The sequence below is a fragment of the Anoplophora glabripennis genome, unplaced genomic scaffold, assembly GCF_000390285.2.
Source record: "Anoplophora glabripennis isolate ALB-LARVAE unplaced genomic scaffold, Agla_2.0 scaffold199, whole genome shotgun sequence".
Taxonomy (NCBI): domain Eukaryota; kingdom Metazoa; phylum Arthropoda; class Insecta; order Coleoptera; family Cerambycidae; genus Anoplophora; species Anoplophora glabripennis.
The window spans coordinates 414,813-434,362 of record NW_019416314.1 but is presented as its reverse complement, the minus strand read 5'-3'; the positions used below and the strand labels follow the sequence as shown (position 1 = coordinate 434,362).

The following is a 19,550-nucleotide window of genomic DNA, read 5'->3' as shown; positions in this document are numbered from 1 at the left end:
AGGGTGATTCAGAACTTATCATACACAAATTTTTTTCTTAATGTAGGTATCTATCTGTAGGCTCTTACAAATACAATTTTATAAAAAAAAATGAAAAAAGGCAGTTCGAAAATGATTTAAAAATATACTTCTGCACGGCACTGGAAACTGGACCACTTAAAACCTGTAAAAAGGGAAAGAAATAAATACAATTTTATAGCACCTATTTTATATAAGCAAATTCAACTACTTTTGCCGCTATGGTTATTATTAATAAAAATTAATTTGTGGTTTTAATTAATAAAATAATTTGACATATCTGATGTTACAACTGTTTAAAATTTTGTCCACTGACGTGCCGACATTTGAGCCCGTGTTACCCTTTTTCTACGAACTAACACAAATGCTGTTTTACTTCACCAATATCCGATACGATATCAGCTATCAACTCCGAGTTGCTATAAACGCAAGCCGTCTTTGACACTAACTAATAAAAAACTATTGTAAACACTATCGCAATGACGATTGTAAAATCGGATTTCAATATTCGGAATAGCTGAGGCCATGTGACTCTCCACGCGTATTGAGAATGACTCTAGGGACTACAATAGTCCAACGATGTAAATGTTGAAAATACTACAACTAATAATTTTTTTCTAGGAAACTGTAAACATTTAACAAAAATTTTTTTTACGATATTCTACTCCCAAATTTATTTGGATAAGTTGTGGATCACCCTGTATATATTCTTTAATACAAAATTATGCCAATAAAAAAACGATATTAATTTGTTTCACCTCAAAAATTTAAACGACTTTTATAAATTTAACAATTTTTTTCTCTTTCCGAAGATAACGATATATAAAATGAGATGTAAAATGCAACACACTATACAAGGACAAGGTGGTCCGTCATATTTTCTAACCCCCATTTTCTTCATTATTTTCCGAGTTAGAAAAAAGTACGAGGATAATAATGTTTCTAGATTCTTTAACACCTACATAAGTTGAGAAGACAACATTGAATATCAAGTTATATAAATATTGTTAGTGCTATATTTTTACTAAGTTATTTTATCATGTTTGTTTAATCATACTTATTGTATTGTTTCTAATCGTGTGCTGTAGCAAATATATCTATCTAAGATTTGTATTATTTGTAGGTCTATCTCTGATAATATGGAATTACATGTGAACGATGTTGAAAGAACTGTATTATTCAATGAAAATTGTCATAACTGACTGATAGGCAAGATGACCAAAATAGTCTGCAAGTTTTCCAAATGCAATCCCGTTCGATTTTTTATTCGTCCCCTAAAAATTGGTCCTGAGAGCATTTGAAGAAGTTAGAAATAGAACAAACCATAATAGTTGAGGTCTTTGCTGTATAACGTTAAATTTTAAACTTCTGCTCGTCATCTACATTCTTTTCTACAAAAGTGACAGTTACTTTAAGGTGAACAGATTTATACTGAAAGTGCTGCAGTAGCTATCAAAGAAATTGCTTCTTGCTTGACTTCATTTATGACATTGAACCTTCACATAAAGATGTCGTAACATTTTACTACATGTTTGCAACTGACAGCTAAATCTAGGTAAAGCCCTTTATACGAGTTGATATTTGCACCCAGACGCTGTCATCTACCAAAACTCCTAGTTTACATAAAAGAGAAACCTATAGACTAAAGGAACATATTTTATTTAGTCGACATGTCCAATATTAACATTTCCTCTAAAATTAAAATAGTTTGCAGGATAACCATCTAATTTTTATATACTTTGCTTACGTTATTTTTTTTAAGAAAAACGTATTTTCTAATAAAGTTAAATTGTTTGAGAGTTAAGTAAACTAGTCCTTTACCATAGGCAACCAAGAGTACACATGCCTGTATTCTTAGTTCAGTACCACATTTATTTTAAATACATATTGCGCATGTTTTGACATTTTTTTGACGCATTATTTGTTTATTCAGGTTCAGGGCTTTGGTTGGCATTTTGGCGTTGGCATTTCGTTTCGTTTAGTATTAGTGATAAAAGCAGCAAAACTAATAAAATTGACCGCCGGAATTAATTATTCCAATTATTCTCATTCAGGGATATAAAATGACGGAGGAACGGTTGCATATTGTAAGTAAAACACGTGAAAACCAATCACACTCAAAATTGCATGTTTTATCATTATTATTTATGGAGATATACATACAAATTTCATGAGTCTTTATGTACATCCATGTTATGATGAAAAGTAATCTCTTCTGAATTATTTTAAAGAAATTAAACGGTTTTGGATGTGTTAGACTTAACCTAATTTTTTTTTTTATAGGACTGGGGCAATGATAAGTTGCACCGTACACAGAAGCAAGTAGAACGAAACCCATACGACTTGGAAGCATGGTCCATTTTGTTACGAGAAGCTCAAACAAAGCACATATCTGAAGTGCGAGCACTGTATGAACACTTAATTGGTATATTTCCGAGTGCTTCGAGATACTGGAGAATTTATATTGAACACGAGGTAAATATTCTCAATATGTTCATATAAAATCTGTTATGAAAAATGTATTTTCCTTACAGATGAAGTCAAGAAACTTTGAGAAGGTTGAAAAGGTAGGATATGAAATAGGTTTAGTAGATATGTTTAATTTGAATTGGAGAAAAACATTTACCTATTTAATTGGGTTACGTCTAATAAAATTATACTATTTCGAAAACACAATTATTTTTTTTCTTCTGTATTGTTGTGTTCAGAAACCGGGAGGGATTTTTTTAAAGCTTTACTACGTATTTATATTGATTTACAGAATGAAATGTTTTAGTTATGTATTCAGCTTTGAAACGACTCTTCCTGGTTTAAATTTACCCTACACTAGCTAAAAAAGTTTGAATTCAAGAATAAAAACATTTGTTAACGACTGAAAAATATTGTGTTCCTTTTCTTTTTCCTTTCCCCTATGTAACTATTTTTAGATCGAAAATAAAAAGAGTTTTTAGTAACATGTCTTTTTTATTGGCGGTAAATATCTTTTCAGTCCTTAACCAATGTTTATAAATATTTCAAATGATGATTAAATCATCGCTGCAAAGGAATAGGGGTTTACGCAAATGATTCTTGTGTTATAAACAATTTAAAGAAGAAAAAGTGTTTAAAAACTGTTTTTTTAATTGTGATTTAAAAATTTGAATTTAATAAACTAGGTATAAAGAAAAGGTTTCAAAAATATGTAGTTTTCGTACTGAAGATCAACGAATGAAAGTAAAATACTCATCTCTATACAGGGTGTTCAAAATAGGTTGGCACTATTCTTGACTATGTTATTACTGGAGACATATTTGCCGTGTTTTATTTACCTAAAATCTTAGCTAATCGCAATTACCATGAATGGTGATTGGTTAATTAGATGAGGTTCAGTGATATCTCGGGTAAATAAAACAGCTGATATGGGTTAAATTACTAGAGTTATAATTTGGTGCAGATTTAAATGCCTTGAATCAAAATACAAAAACTGCACTGCAAATGTTTGTCATCAAAATGATATATTTTTTTAAACAGAATATTCTACAGTCCGTACTTTTTGTTAATTAACAAAAATTATCGCAACAATTAAACCAACTTCATATCTCATATTAACGATGTTATTAATGGTGCTAGTTTATTTTTAAACACCTTGTATACAGGGTGTTCCAAACTTACTGAAAATTTGAAGTATGGAGTTCAAGCGGCATGAAGTTCTAGATATTTCGAAAATTGTGTTGATGTCGTCATGGAATATTTTTTTCCAAGGAAACCTGTATTTTTCCATATTTAAAAAGAACATATTTTTCCGATAAACTTTTATTTAAAAAATCTTTATCTGTTTTCATTAAAAAGTTATGATCAGAAGTAAAAATAATAATTACAAACGATTTATAATAATTATTTTAGCATTTACTGCTTCGTTAATAGTAGGAGGCCATTGAAAGCTTTCATACAAGGCTTGCTATGACACTTAATGATGCAAGTTGCCAGAAGTCCTTGAAATAGTATCAAGTACATATTTAAATACTAAACTTGTCTTTAATTAATCACAAAGAAAACAAAAACAATAAAAGTAGAACAAAAAACAAGAAGTATTTTACATATATAACCAAAAATATTATAATATTTTCTGTATGTCCACCCCCTGTAGCTGAACATAAATCTAACCGACGCCACATATTACTAACCTAACTTCTCTTTAAGGTATTTCGAATTTTTTCTTTGAAATATTCTATATTACGTGACTTACTTTTATAGACTTTATTCTTAAGGAAACCCCATAAAAATAAGTCAAAGGAATCATGTCGGGAGTTTTTCTGGGCCATTTTATGGGTCCATTTATTCCAATCCATCGTTCCCCGAAAAACAGTATTTAAATAATCCTGCACAATAAACGCTTTGCAACTGCAAAGGCATGTTTTTGTGAATTGCTAGGAGTTCGTATTGCAAGAAACGCAAGTATTCTATATACTATTCAACACGCCTTCATCAAAGTCCTATTACAACAAAGTGGATTCTCAATGGACCAATAATGTTCATATTTTTTATTTGATAAACCATTACTTACAAAACGGCTTTCATCCGTCCAAAGAATATGATGAAATATCCGTCGATCAGAAATTTCAGCAGCTTCTGTGATTTGTGCAAGGAAACTCAATCTTCTTTCTAGTTGAATTTCAGACGCTTTCGAATTTAACTCGTAACTAGCTTGCCTTATTGAGTTTTCCGGGTGGTTCTCAAAATATTGTACCACTTGTGCAGTAGTATAGTCATCTTGAACCCTTTTTCTTATTGATTTTCCCTTTCGAATCGAAAATGCGTTTTCATTTTGTCGTGGTTTCTTTCCATCCTGACAAACATTTTGTAGTCAAAGTTCAAGAAATGTTCCACTATACAACTCTTCTAGAATTTTTCTGGGATCCTCCATAAATTAATAACATATAAACTTTTTCTGTTTGTGATAACATTGTTACAAGTAATTGAAAAACACTGAAAACTACCCTGTGTAAACACTTGGAAGCGCCAAGCAATACTCGTTTGACACTTGGATAACAAGTGAACATAATAATAATGTAACTCGATCAATTGTTTTCCAGAGAATGTCCGATCAAGTTATGACTAATGTAACTTTGATGTTCTAATTATTATTTTTACTTCTGATCATAACTTTTTAATGAAAATAGATATAGAAAAATTTTGTATATAAAAGTTTATCGGACAAATAAGTTCTTTTTAAATATGGAAAATACAGGTATGTATGTTCCATGGAAAAAAAATGTTTCATGATTTAAATTTTCAAAATATCTAAAACTTCAATCCGCTTGAACTGCGTTCTTCAAATTTTCAGTAACATTTTTCGTTACACTGTAATATTTGGCCATTGAATTTGGGACACCCTGTAGATAATGATGTATAGTTATGAAAAACAAACACTACAATTTTTTATCTAGGGTTTATGGTAAGTACCTAAAAATAATATATCAGTAACAGCAATAGGTACTAAAATGTTAAAAGACATATACGATTCAACTTCCTCCTGAGCCATCTTGATTATTATAAGAAGACAACTGACATACTGTATCGTACATTATTTATAATAGATATATTTATAAAATAACTCGTAATAAGTAATAAAATCTGTGATTTTTAAACATGCTTTTCTTTATTTAAAATGTTTATGGAAATTTGGGGATATGAGAGAATTGTTGCCTGTGTATGTAATATGCATTTTTTAACAGCTTTTTCAAAGATGTTTAATGAAGATTTTAAACATTGAGTTATGGAAATTATATCTGACGTATGTTAAAGAAACTAAGGCCTCTCTGCCCACGTACAAGTAAGTAAAATCAAACTGTTCGTTTAATAAACCTGTAATATGCACATAAGTGTCTCTTACGATACCTCTGGTTGGCCGCTTTTTATTAGAATTCACACATTTTAGGGAAAAAATGGCCCAGGCGTACGATTTTGCGTTAGACCGTATAGGAATGGACATTCACTCGTATTCAATTTGGAACGATTACGTCAATTTCTTAAAAGGCGTAGAAGCTATAGGTTCCTACGCCGAGAACCAAAAAATCTCAGCGGTGAGGAAAGTCTATCAGCGGGGTATAATCAATCCCATGACGGGAATGGAAACGTTTTGGAAGGATTACATTGCGTTCGAACAGGTTGGGAAAGATTCGGAAGCTAAGTAAGCAAATTTATTTATTCTGTTTGAAATTTCAGGCAATTAATCCCATAATTGCCGAAAAGATGAGCATAGAAAGGAGTAGGGATTATATGAACGCTCGGAGGGTGGCGAAAGAACTTGAGGTGCAGATAAGGGGTATAAATAGGAACGCCCCTAGTATACCTCCCAGCGGAACCCCAGAGGAACGAAAACAGGTGACTTTTTTTTATTTTTTTCTGTTTTCATAATTTTTAGCAACACGTAATTTTAATTTTAGGTTGAACTGTGGCAGAAGTATATAGCTTGGGAAAAAAGCAACCCCCTAAGGACTGAGGATACCGCGTTGTTGACGAAGAGAGTAGTTTTCGCTCTGGAACAGTGCTTGCTTTGTCTCGGACACCATCCAGACATTTGGTATCAGGCGGCACAATTTTTGGAGTACAGTTGTAAAATCTTGGCCGAAAAAGGGGTAAATAATAGTCGCAGTATGTATGTATGTATGTGTGTATGTATGTGGGAGAGGTGGTGGAAGTGTCTTCCACCACGGCACTTAGGCCTTATTAGGCCCCTTGTACACCCTTCTTCATTACTTGAGTACTTTTCTTCAAACCATCTTATTTACTACACGGATGGCTTGGTGGCAAAGTCTCGTACAGTTTATGTATGATAGCATGGTTACAGAGATTTCTTGCTCTGCTCTCATTACCATTTATCGTGGACCACACTCGTGCGGTAAATGTTGGGTGACCCAGGTCTCTTGGTAGGCTGCCACAGCCACGTCCCCGAGTCTGCCTTAGGTCACCCATTCAAATTCCAGCCCACGTCCGTGATGCTTGACTCGGCAGATCGAAATCCGCCGGCCAATACACCCGGCTAGGCGGTCCCCAATAGTCGCAGTATAAATAATAATAATTTTTGAGATACAGGGTGATACATTTTTATTCCTTCATTTTTAACATCTTTGTTTTTGTTGTTTTAAAAAAAATCCAATTAAATTCTATAAATCCGACTCTTTTATGAGAACCCACAAAAATCTGTTCGAAATAATCTAGAAAATGATGTTTTATTCTTTATCTTTTTGATTTCGAGAATTTTTTTTGTCGCTTTCAGTTAAACTATACCTAATATGTATTTTCCTTTGTTCATCACAAACAGTCGTTCGGACAGCTTTATACTCACAACACCACTTGTATACATTGATACGATTCATCAGACGATTCCCATAAACAGTAGACCGGGCCAAAGAAATCGACAATTTTTTTTAGATTAGTTTTAAGAGGTCTATCATAGCTAGTTTCGATTTTTTATTCCTGATCCCATTTTTGCGTCAAAACTACCAAACCATCGAGGTAAAAAATTTTATCTACATATATTTTTGAAGGAAATTGAATGCCCTACAAAAAGGATGTGATTGAAAATTTTCGGCAGACGAGCCGTTTTCATGTAATCAAGCCTTGAAAATTGATATGTTTTTTCAATTTGACTTTTTAATTTTGGAATTTTGTAAATAACAAACAAATTATTATCTGAAAAAGAACAGTACAGATTTTTGCAAGAAATTTAATGTTGTACAAAAGAGGTCTCTTAACATTTTTGCATAAATTTACTCATTCAAAAGTTATTCACAATTGAAGTTGAAGTAAAAATTAAATTTTTGTTTTTTTCGTTTTGGACCCAATCCTTTTCACTCAATGGAACAAATTGGTATTATACATCATCGACAATTTTTATTCTATCAATATAATCACCAAAAATATCCACCTTTTTTGTAGGGCATTCAATTTCCTTCAAAAATAAATGTAGATAAATTTTTTTACCTCGATGGTCTTGCAGTTTTGACACAAAAATGGGATCAGGAATAAAAAATCGAAACTAGCGATGATAGACCTCTTAAAACTAATATTAAGGGCTCAAACTCTCACGATATTTTCTTTTCGTCATTCAGAATGATATTCTCGATATATCTTTCAATAAAAATATAGTATTTTTTTTTGGCCCACATAATAAACAGTTTTGATTTTGTTAAAAATGTGAAACGGCGCCTTTCCCTTTGTAAGAAGAAACTGATATTACACTCCCCACCTCACAACTGGCAGGATTCGGAATAGCGGTACTGTTTTTAATACGCCACTACAACAGCAGTTCTCAACTGACCGAAACAAACGAGCGCGCGTTCTGCTCCCAACACCTTGACCTTCAGTGCCAACTTTGTCAAAAACAAAAGCCACGAAGAATCAGAGTCTCAATACTCTACTTCGTGCCTCGTTTTTCGACAAGATAGTTTTAATTCTAATACCTAACCATCCAGCGAAAAGGTTCAGTGTAGATTTCTTTCAGTAGATATTGCAATTAATAAAGCTGATTTAAAGTATACCTGAATCATTTGTATCTTTCAGGACGTTAATGCTTCGAAATTATTCAGCGAAGAAGCAGCGAATATGTTTGAACGGGCCACGAGTACGCTGTTGAGCAAAAACATGCTCTTGTACTTTGCATACGCCGACTATGAAGAAGGAAGACTGAAATATGAAAAAGTGCATCAGATCTACAATAAATATCTGGAAATTAAAGACATCGACCCGACATTGGTAATGAAATGTTATATCCGTGAACTTTCTAATTTGTTCTATCTCGTTGTGTTGATTTTATAAAATCTATTTGTGTTTTAGGCGTACATTCAATACATGAAATTCGCCAGAAGGGCCGAGGGTATAAAATCGGCGAGGGCCGTCTTTAAGAAAGCCAGAGAGGACAACCGGTCTAAATATCACTTATTCGTGTGCGCCGCTCTCATGGAATATTACTGTAGTAAAGATAAGAACATCGCTTTCAGGATTTTCGAACTGGGACTGAAGAAGTTCGGAGCCATACCCGAGTATATCACGTGTTATATCGACTATTTGTCGCATCTAAACGAGGATAACAACACTAGGGTCCTCTTCGAAAGGGTGTTGTCTTCCGGGAGCTTGGAACCTGAAAAATCAGTGTAAGTTTGTAAGGCTTGGTTACGAAATGAATTATTTCTATGTATTTGTGTATTTTTAGGGATATTTGGAACAGATTTTTGGAATTCGAGTGCAATATCGGCGATCTCCAATCTATAGTGAAAGTGGAGAAGCGTAGGTCGGAAGTTCTGTCGAAAATTAAGGAATTTGAAGGGAAAGAAACAGCGCAACTTGTGGACAGATACAGATTTTTGGATTTGTTCCCGTGTACTCCGCAAGAGTTGAAAAGTATAGGGTTAGTACTTTGTGAAAACGAATAAATATAATTTGGTGTTGAATAGGTCCTCGGGTTTTTTCGTGAAAATTAATGGTTTATTCGAAAGAATTACCAGAAAAACATGTCACTGAAGGTATTGTCCATCGGTGGCCACTACTTTCTCCCATCTTTCTGGCAGCGTTTTAATTCCACGTCCGAAAAACGACACGTCTTTTGAGGCTATCCGTGAGTTGATCCATTTTTTGACACATTTTCATAAAAATGGAAGTGCTGTTCGTCCAGGCCATGTGCTTTCGATCGGAACAAGTGATAATCGGAAGGGGCAATATCTGGTGAAAATGGCGAGTGGGGTAGGACTTCCCTTTTAAGCGTTTCCATGGAGGTTTTCACCGTTCTTGCAACATGTGGCCAAACGATGTCTTGCTGCATAATCACTTTGTTGCAAGTGACAAGAAACAGATGAAAATCTGCAACATGGGATACACACACTTTGGTTCCAGGAAAAGGGCCACGGCAGATTGGCGCCAGGGACTAGATACTGATACCTGCAAGTGACTCTTCAATGAACGCTCGCCTCGACAGCATTTCTTCTCACTATACTTTTGTCTTCAATAGAAAATACCTTTTATTTTCCGTTGAGAGGGAGTTTCATTTTGCTACACACCCAAATCAACCTCCAGACGTCTCTCGGTTTCAACTCGTACGGAACCCAATGTCCTTGTTTTTTAATAATTCGTAATGCCTTCAAATGTTTCGAAACTGTTGTGCGATCAACTTCTAATGGTTCTGCACATTCAAAATCATTATTTTTGAGGCGTCTAAACCAAACTCTGCATGTCGTTTGCGACATAACACGTTCGTTGTAACTGTCAATAAGAATTCTGTGTGTTTCACCGGCATATTTCTTTTGAATTAAGTAGTCAAGTAAAATTCCTCACAAATACCCTTTTTTCAGCAGGAAATTTGAGATGTTTAAGCTGTGAAAAAAAAGTAGTTTACACTTCAACGAATTTCAAGCTAGCTTACGGTACTTCTTTATAGGTGCGTTACCCTCTTAAACTGTATGCAGTTCTGGTAACGCCATCTGTTGGAAAACAGCGAGAACTTGTCCAACGTCTCTATCTAATCGTGAAACGTTAAACGATAAATTTTTTTAGGTATACGGAAGTTATAAATATAACGGGAGCCGGGAGGAACCACATTTTGCAATCTATAATAGAGAGTGATAACGAGTTACCTTTGCCGCTTCCCGATTATTCTCAGATGATACCTTATAAACCAAAGTCAAATGCATTGCCGGGAGAACATCCCGTCTCAGGTAAGTTTGAATCAAACGCAGAGTATTGCCAATTTTTATATTTCTCTTATTTACCGTGACAACACAAAAGAAAAATTTTATGACGTAAACTACATCTCGGTACCTTGATTCTTCTAAGAGATAATTACATACAAGGTTTTTTTTAATTTTTTGTAATTTTTGTCTTTAAGTATGAATAGTCTTTCCGAAGTCTGTTGAACATGTATAAAAACGCCTAGCAATAAAATTTAATGAGTTTCATAGGCGTCTTAAACAAGTAAAAAATAATAATTTGTATATAATGTGTAGAAAATTTATATTATATGTTCATTTGGTCAACAATATATTTTAATTATTTATGTCCTCAAACAATAGGGTTGTTGACTATAAAAACAAACCGTATACAAATTGTTGTTGATACAAAGATTTTATATAAAAGAACCTGCCGGTATAGTAAAATTTTAAATATATGACAAATTAGTGGTAGAAATCATTTATGAATTTTTGTGTGACTTAAAAACTAGTCTGACGTCATAAGGGGCAATTGAACAAGAAGGTAGTAGCGATCCTATTGCATAATTTTGAAGAAGAAGAAAATATATCCAAATTGTTCATCAAACCTTGTCCACTGTTTCCTGTTTTTTAAACAAAAGTGACAGGAGTGACACTAGTGACAGCAGTCTATCAATTAAGAGTATTTGTGATAGTTATTATTAATTTCTTGATTGTAATGGATTCAATAAAATTTAAGTGGTGTTTTGTTCCACATTCCACATAGCCAATTGCATTATCTCCATAAGACTCCCGAACTGCACTATAATTTTCCGTAAATAAATAGGTATTTATATTTATTATTTATATTATAAATAAACACAATAAAATCATTCATTAAATATGTTAATCCTTACCTGACTGCTTTTATATCTCTGATTTCGCCAATATTAAAACGGTCGTCTCTTTTTAAAAATTCAATTCATGATCATAAAAATATCAATTTTCGGTAAAATTTGCGAAGTAGCTTTCACAAATCCCGTTTCACACATTCTGCTTTAATTCTAAGGGAAGGAAGATATTAAATGATTATTACTAAATAATAATTTTACTTAATAAAGGAATTCGAAAATTAAGAAAAAAACTCGTAGACTTGAAAATATTTTATGCGACAATATCACTGACAGACTGACACTACTGACAGTGTTGACAAAGCATCTTCTTCCTCCATTTTTTTTCCTTTACGCAATCATCTACACATAATTTCACTACAAGGTGCCCCTTATGACGTCACAGCCGTTTTGAAATATTATAAAAAAATCAGTTTTAAAAAATTATTTTAAAACTGTTCCGACGCATTTCTCAATCTCTAATTGTGCATACACACTAATTAGTACGTGTAGAATTATATTATCTACTTTTTGAAATTTGGTCAACAACCCTATTCTATTATATTGATGGAAAATTTCGTTTTGTTCCGCTTCAAAAGGTCTCCAAAATGCCGTGTTGTAATAATATTAGTAAACAAAATATCCCTCCTATTTCTCGCAGTTTTCCTTTCTTCAGTTCTCCTTTCTCCAGTTATAATATGAATGTGCCTATAATAAATTAAAATTGCCTGATTCACACCAAATTCCGCGTTGCTGCACTGCACTGCTAGGCAATTTGTCAACAACTGAAATTTATGGCGGGTCGCCCAGTGCGGCCATGTTTGTGCGCCGTTTCAATGCCGAGATGCTGCTTATCAATCGAACCTAGTACATGCTGCCTAGTTCTTTGTTCTTCAATTGAGATGGGAAAGTCTATACATGTAATGCTTTGTGTATAGAAGATCTTGCACGCTTCATTTTTAGTGAATTACTTTTAAATGAGAACTTTATTTTATTTCTATCCTTCCAAATTGTTGTAATCGTAGAGTGTGACATGCCACATTCTTTTGCTATGATTGCTTTAGTTTCTCCGTTTTCTAGTCTCAATATTATATGTGATTTTCCTTCTTTACTAAAAACACTTTTCCCTTCGACATCGTGATAATTACGTATAATATAAGTATATGCATAGATTAGTCGTAATTTGTCCCAAACGTATGAACTGGTGACTTAACTCTAGAGAAAACGGAACTTTTATTTACCATCTTCTAGTACTAATGTACCGAAACATTCACCACATTATGAAATCTGCAACAACTGTAATAAAAATTCTGTAGATATTTTTAACTGCAGCATTAATGACTTAAAAATACTTTATTTTGAATGTCTGGTAGTTTCAAATATGTAATTTTAATTTTCATTTATGTGTATTATTTAGTGTATAGATTTTATTTATTTCCCTCTTTTTTATGATGGTCTGTATTTTTTTGTTCCTTTTAATTTCGTTTGTAATTAATGTACTTCTTTTATTATTGTCTGTAAAATCCCTTGTTTTATAATTGGGTAGCACCTGTTGAACGGTGTATCAAATAAAATAAAAATAAACACAGTTAAGAGTAAAAATCTAGAAAAATAAATGAGGTAATGAAAACTAAGCAGAACCGGTGATACTTGAAATTGAACTAGCAATTTTTCTGTTTACAAGAAAAAAAAGGACAGAAAAGTGGATGACACGTTATTTACGGCCACACTATTCACCTCTTTCTATGTAGTACGTAAGTCGGGTATGATTCCAGAGATTCTCAATAACAATAAGTTTTAACAATATCGATGGTCATTAATTTTAAGCACCGTTTTGTAGTTTTAACGCTTTTGGTTATTGAAAATGCTCATTATTAACATGGTCTCCCATTTCATCAAACTTCATCACCGTATGGTATCTAAAAAAATGATGTGTTTATTTCTGATCAGAGTTGTCTACAATTTTGTCACTGGAATATTGTAACACCCTGTCTATGAGGAAATTAAGCTAACAAGTTATGAGCGAAAATATTAATTCGTTTTCTTTTGCAGGCGGGACTTTCCCGCAACCACCGGCTGCCGCTCACCTCTGTACGCTTCTTCCGCCTCCTCATTGCTTCCGGGGACCGTTTGTACACATTGACATACTCATGGATATTTTCATCAGGATACACCTACCCGAAAATTGTAAGTACTCGTAACACTACTCATTCTATTTTACGTTTAGTTAAATTTCTTTTTATTTTATTTTTTAGTCCCTCCTCCGTCAGAAAACGGTGGTGACGTCCGCCTTTTCGACCTCGCCAAGTCCGTCCACTGGATAGTGGAGGAGGGCGGGGGTATAGGACTGAAAAGGAGAAAGAGGATCGGTTTGGGACTGGACGGATCGGACGACGAAGACATGCCTCTCCCGCCTTCCAATGACATTTATCGACAGAGACAACAAAAGAGAGTTAAATAGTATTTTTATTGTATTATTCCCCTTATTCGTATTTTGTAGCATCGTATTTCCATAAATATCATATTTGTACTTTAGCTAGAATATATTCTATTACAATTTTTTAAGTTTGTTTTCCTTTTTCGTCAACTCGGAAGATTATCGAGGTTTTGGATTCAACTAAACTAGGGTTATAATTCAAGAAATATAACTACAACTAATAAATTCATTAGTTTAAATAAATAGCCATGAAGATCGTTAGATTTTAATCTCAGTCACTTTTTAAAATTATCCGCCATGATGACCAGATTTTAATACCATTGACTTTTTGAGATGATCTTAGATTCAAAGTACAAGACGAAAGTTGCTTTGGGGGTGTATTTTAAATTTCATTAGTTTAAATAAATGGCCACCAACATCGTTAGATTTTAATCTTAGTCACTTTTTAAAATTATCCGCCATGATGACCAGATTTTAATACCATCGGCTTTTGAGATGGCCTTAAATTCAAAGTATACAACATGAGGGTTGCTTTGGGTATGCAGCAAAGTGAAACTCTCTCAATGGTAAATAAAAGGTACTTTTTATTGAAAACAAAAGCGCAGTGAAAAGAAAGCCGGGGCGAGCGTTCGTTGGAGAGTGCCTGGTGGAGTCGCTTGCTGGTATCAGTACCTATCTAGTCCCTGGTACCAATCTGCTGTGGTCCTTTTCCTGGAATTCTGTCGCTTGCAACTGTTAGACCAGTCCGGCGGACGTCAGGTTGATGCTGTTAATGTGTTAGTACATTTTTTCGAAATTTTCTCATAATCCTGAAGAAGTGCTAGAAAAACAAACGAATGTTGCATTTTACAAGTATTTACCAAACTTTTTTAATTGAGCACCCCATACATTTTTATATACAGGGTGTTTGTAAATAAGTGCGAAATATTTTAGAGGATAGTTGCTGAAGTTATTTTGTGAAAAAAAGTTCATATAAACGTTAAATATGCTTCGTTTCCGAGATACAGTGTTTGAATTTTAATTTTTTATTTATTTTTATCAATTGTTTCAAAGTTTTAAAGATATTGACTCGAAATTTGAAAAACGCTTTGGAGGGATAAATGTGCATTTGTTGGGTCAATCCGAACATTTCTACTTGCACCAGTGGCATTCGTGCGAGAATGGCACAACCTCTTAATAACAAAAATGATACGCCGCTGTCTTTTTCCCGTTTTGATATTTTTATGTAAATTCGCCATCAAGTTTGAATGAAATTGGTCCCTTCAATTTTTTTCATAGGATGCACCGTTTTTGAGGAAAAAAATAAAACATATTTTGTTGCAAGTTGTGTTTTTTTAATTTCTACCGATACATTATCTAGTAGGTTGCTGTCAATATTTCTAAATAAAATACAACCGTCAAATTTCGAGTCAATATTTTTAAAATTATGATAAGCCCATGTCAATGTATATCATTTGTATATACTGGGTGTTTCAGAGATGTAGTGACAAAAGTCTAGGGGAGATTCCGCTCAACAAAATATGTAAAAAAGTTAATATGATAATATACATGGGTTTGCAAGTGCTTCATTTCCGAGATTCAGGGTGTCAATTTTTTTAAATTCAGACTTGTTTTTAAAAACGCTTTAGCCAATTTGAATGAAATTTTTATGGTTTAATAAAACAATTATCATACATCAACTGGACCAATTAGGTTTGATCCAGAATTTTCAGGAGTGTAGGTACCCAGTGAGCAAGTCATCTTTTTTTTAAAAAAGAATATCACCTTGTAGTTTTTTGCGGTTTTTATGTAATATTCAGATACTTAAACTCACTAAAAGTAGTACATTTATGTCTCGACTCTTTTTTAGTGTCTCGCTTCATTTTCGAGAACCAAAAAAAATCTGGATCAAATCTAACTGGTCCAGTTGATGTATGATAACTGTTTTAATAAACCGTAAAAATTTCATTCAAATCGGCTAAAGCGTTTTTTTTAAATACTCAATTTCTTAAAAAAAATTAACACGCCGTTTCTTGGAAAACGAAGGACTTGCAGATCCATGTTCATATGAACTTTTTTACATATTTTGCCGAGTGGAATGTCCCTTAGGCTTTTGTCACAACCCTGAAACATCCGGTATAGGTAAACAAAAATTTCATACTCGAGAAATTTGTTTCTTGATTATCCAAAGTAATGTTCAATAGGGTCTTTAGTGAATTATTAACATTAAATAAGGTACAATTCGTTTTATTCTCATTCAAAACTAATTTGTTCTCAGAAAACCATCGTTTCTTTGAATTTGTCAATACATTACCGATTTTAAGTATATCCATATAATTTCATCCCTTTATTAACAAATTCATATCGTTTGCATAATTGACTGTAAATTATACTTTTATTCAAAATGATAGTCATTTACAAAAATTATAAACAAAAGAGGTCCCAGTATACTTCCCTGTGACACTTTCCCCGACAATTCCAAGATATTTCTTCTTAATTATTATACTCTGTTTCAACAATTTGTTTGTGGCAGGTTAGACTTTGTTTTACTTGGTTGTTGTGAACTTTTGAAGAAAATTTTGCCAAGATTTTCCATTAGTATAATTTTTAATGAACCCAAGTAGTTTTGTTTGAAACCAAAAGCCCAAAGTATGATCGAAAACACGAAGTCCCCAGATCGAAATGACGGCAACCTTATTTGTATCATTTTTTTCTAGATATAAACGTAAAAGTTAAAAAAATTTCAATGCTACGTAAATATTTCTGTAATTCGATTTGTCTATTTTCGTATTACGGGAATGCATTGTTGAAAAATGTACATTAAAACTGTAACAAAATATATTTTTTTGCAAAAAGAGGAACACTATTTTGTACACCTTTTGCATTAAATTAATAATGGCAAAAATTAAAAAAATCTTTCTTAAATAAATAATTGTTACTTTTATTTTGAAACGTTTCAAGAATTATTACAAATTTTTACATCATAGCGTGCTTTATCAAACACTACAATAAATAATAAAGTTTCTCTTATGCCTTTTATTATATATTATATAAAGGTGGCATTCCATTTAAAATAAATACAGGGCCTTCACAAATGTTTATAAGCCATGTGACTGGTGAACTTAGGCAACCAACATCACAGGGTTGGTATTGGTAACAACAATTCCCTATATATTGGCATCACCAATATTAACGGTTCGTTTACAATGAATACTGATAGTTTACCTTCGAGACAATGCAATCGCTGATTGGTTTAAAAAAATCTCGTGAAAATTACATCAATCACAATGGGCGAAACAGAATGTTGTATTTTAATGTAATCTTGATATTATCGTCTTAATTTTACTGAAATTTAATTGCCAACTTGAAGGAAATAAAATCACTGGTCACAAGGCTCTGTACATTTAATATTTTTTTATCTGCCAGTAGAACAAAAAAAAATTATCAATATAAAATTTTAACATTCACAATCCTGTTTCTCTTGCCGCTTTTCTTTCAAAATACCTTTTCACGGCCTCATCAAACTTTTCGCCGACTGTCCGCTTTTTCCAAATATCAACTTTTGGCTTTTTCGGTTTTACCTCCACCGCCTTCTCTTCTGTTTCTTCTTTCTCACCATCGACATCCTTAGCTTCAACCTTAACATCATCTGTGGCGGGGGGATCTTCTCCATTTTCTTTTTGTTCGGTTGTATCTTTTACAGTACTATCGTCTTCCTTCGATTTATCTTCTTTCTTTTCATCTTCACTATCTGAGGAGTCTATGCTGAAGTCTGAGTCAGCATCCAAATTTGACGGTAAATGTTCTTTCTTCACTTCCACTTCCTCATCACTTTTATCGTCGGCCGAGTCCCTTCGTGTTCTATATTTGCGTTTCTTGGCCGTTTTCTTGGGTTTTATTTTACTCTCAGAATCGGATTGGCTTCCAGATGATCTCCTTCTTTTAGGACTTCCTTCTTCCTTATCACTGTCACTACCACTTTTAGGTTCATCCTTAACCTCTTTTTTCACTACAGTTTCATTTGTTCTGTCTTCATAATTTACTTTCTGATCGTATAAGTGCCTATAAAAACCATCTAGATTTCCTTGCTTTCGAACATCTCCTATACTTTCAAGGTATTCTTCCCGTTTTTCTAGTTCCTCCTGCTCGCGCATCTCTTCCAGCTTCTTTTTGTATGCCGACGTAACGAATGATTCTTTGTCTTTGAATTGTTCACCTAAAAATAAAATTATTAACGATAAAACACACCTTTTAATAAAAATCTAACCTTCTTCCTCCCGTTCCTTTTGCACTTGCCTCTCTATTCGCCGTTCATTCTCTCGTTTTCTTTTATCGGCTGCTGCTAGGAGTCGACTAATATACTTAGGTTTCTTATCTAGATCTTTTCGAGACAATTTCGATTCTTTCCTTTTTTGGTCCATTTCATCGTAAATTTCATCGTACTGGTAAACCGTGGGGTCTTCTTCGACTGCCTTGTTCTGATTCAACTTGTCTTGTTTCTTAACAGTCTTTGTAACACCAGTAGGCTTTAGCCCTGGTGTGTCAGAATCCGAATCGTCGTTGAAGATCGAAGGTTTATTTGATGTGACTGGGGCTATTTGGTGGCCCTTGTTTTTGTTCGGCAGAATCAGACCATACCTGAGGTTAAATATGTATGTTAAAGATTTTGTAGTTATTTTTACGTATTTACTTACTGTTTGGACATTCTTGAAGTAATTTCTTTAATTAATTTCGTATAGTGTACGTTTTATAAATCACAATACCAAAAAGTTTAGGGTTAAGGTTAGGTTTTAATCATAGACCATAGACCAGGGAGACTAGTGGGTGCAGAGACAATAGATAACTATAGATAGCTAACTCGAGTGGAGGGGGAAGGACTGTAAAAAGCATCAGCGCCAATGTGCCAAGTGTATCAAATAGAAGTCATTTAGCGGGACTTTTAAAATATATTGATAATATTAAATAATAAACTTAATTTTGCCTAAAATGATTATATCTCATACTGAGACTGTAAATAATATACCATAAAGAGACAGTATGTCACATTACTTTAAATTTTGAAACGTCATCAAAGTAATGTACAATAGTGTTTTTTTTTAAGTATATTATCTACAATCTTAGTATAAAATATAATCATTTTAAGCAAAAGTAAGTTTATTAAAACAACCCCTTCATCAATAATCCTTCTACTTCATGGGATTATTTCTTAATTGTTAATGGCAAAAAATACTCAAACTCTAAAATACTAAATACTGCCACAGAAAAGTAATTTCAGACAATATAAGTGATATAGATATTATTTAAAATATTGTTTCTTTCTAAAGGATACAATTGCTTATTTTGTTTTTAATTTTACTTACCTAATATGTACTTCAAATGATTTCTTTGCACTGTTGTAAACAGTTTTGTTTATTTTATTAAATAAAATGGCATTTGTTTTTTTAATTATTTATAGAAAATTACAATACGCTGACATATTGCAAGTTATATTATACTATAAAATATATAAATTAAAATACTTTACAAGCTAGACCACACAAACACATAAGGTATAAAGAACACGGCCTA

General features: G+C 33.0%; 2 protein-coding genes across 2 annotated transcripts; one reads left to right on the top strand and one right to left on the bottom strand.

Moving 5' to 3' along the window:
• Positions 1-1,954: 1,954 nt before the first annotated feature.
• On the top strand, positions 1,955-14,128 carry LOC108904016 (protein suppressor of forked). Its single transcript, XM_018706385.1, has 13 exons — positions 1,955-2,105; positions 2,302-2,493; positions 2,553-2,585; positions 5,733-5,830; positions 5,936-6,164; positions 6,223-6,381; positions 6,444-6,635; positions 8,563-8,754; positions 8,836-9,152; positions 9,212-9,406; positions 10,546-10,706; positions 13,619-13,753; positions 13,822-14,128. The coding sequence occupies exons 1-13, from the start codon at positions 2,082-2,084 to the stop codon at positions 14,025-14,027; spliced, it is 2,133 nt and encodes a 710-aa protein (XP_018561901.1). The 5' UTR covers positions 1,955-2,081; the 3' UTR covers positions 14,028-14,128.
• Positions 14,129-17,370: 3,242 nt separating this feature from the next.
• Positions 17,371-18,760, bottom strand: LOC108904017 (nuclear speckle splicing regulatory protein 1). Its single transcript, XM_018706386.2, has 3 exons — positions 18,677-18,760; positions 18,250-18,620; positions 17,371-18,198 (listed from the first exon to the last, which is right to left on the bottom strand). The coding sequence occupies exons 1-3, from the start codon at positions 18,685-18,687 to the stop codon at positions 17,447-17,449; spliced, it is 1,134 nt and encodes a 377-aa protein (XP_018561902.1). The 5' UTR covers positions 18,688-18,760; the 3' UTR covers positions 17,371-17,446.
• Positions 18,761-19,550: the final 790 nt, after the last annotated feature.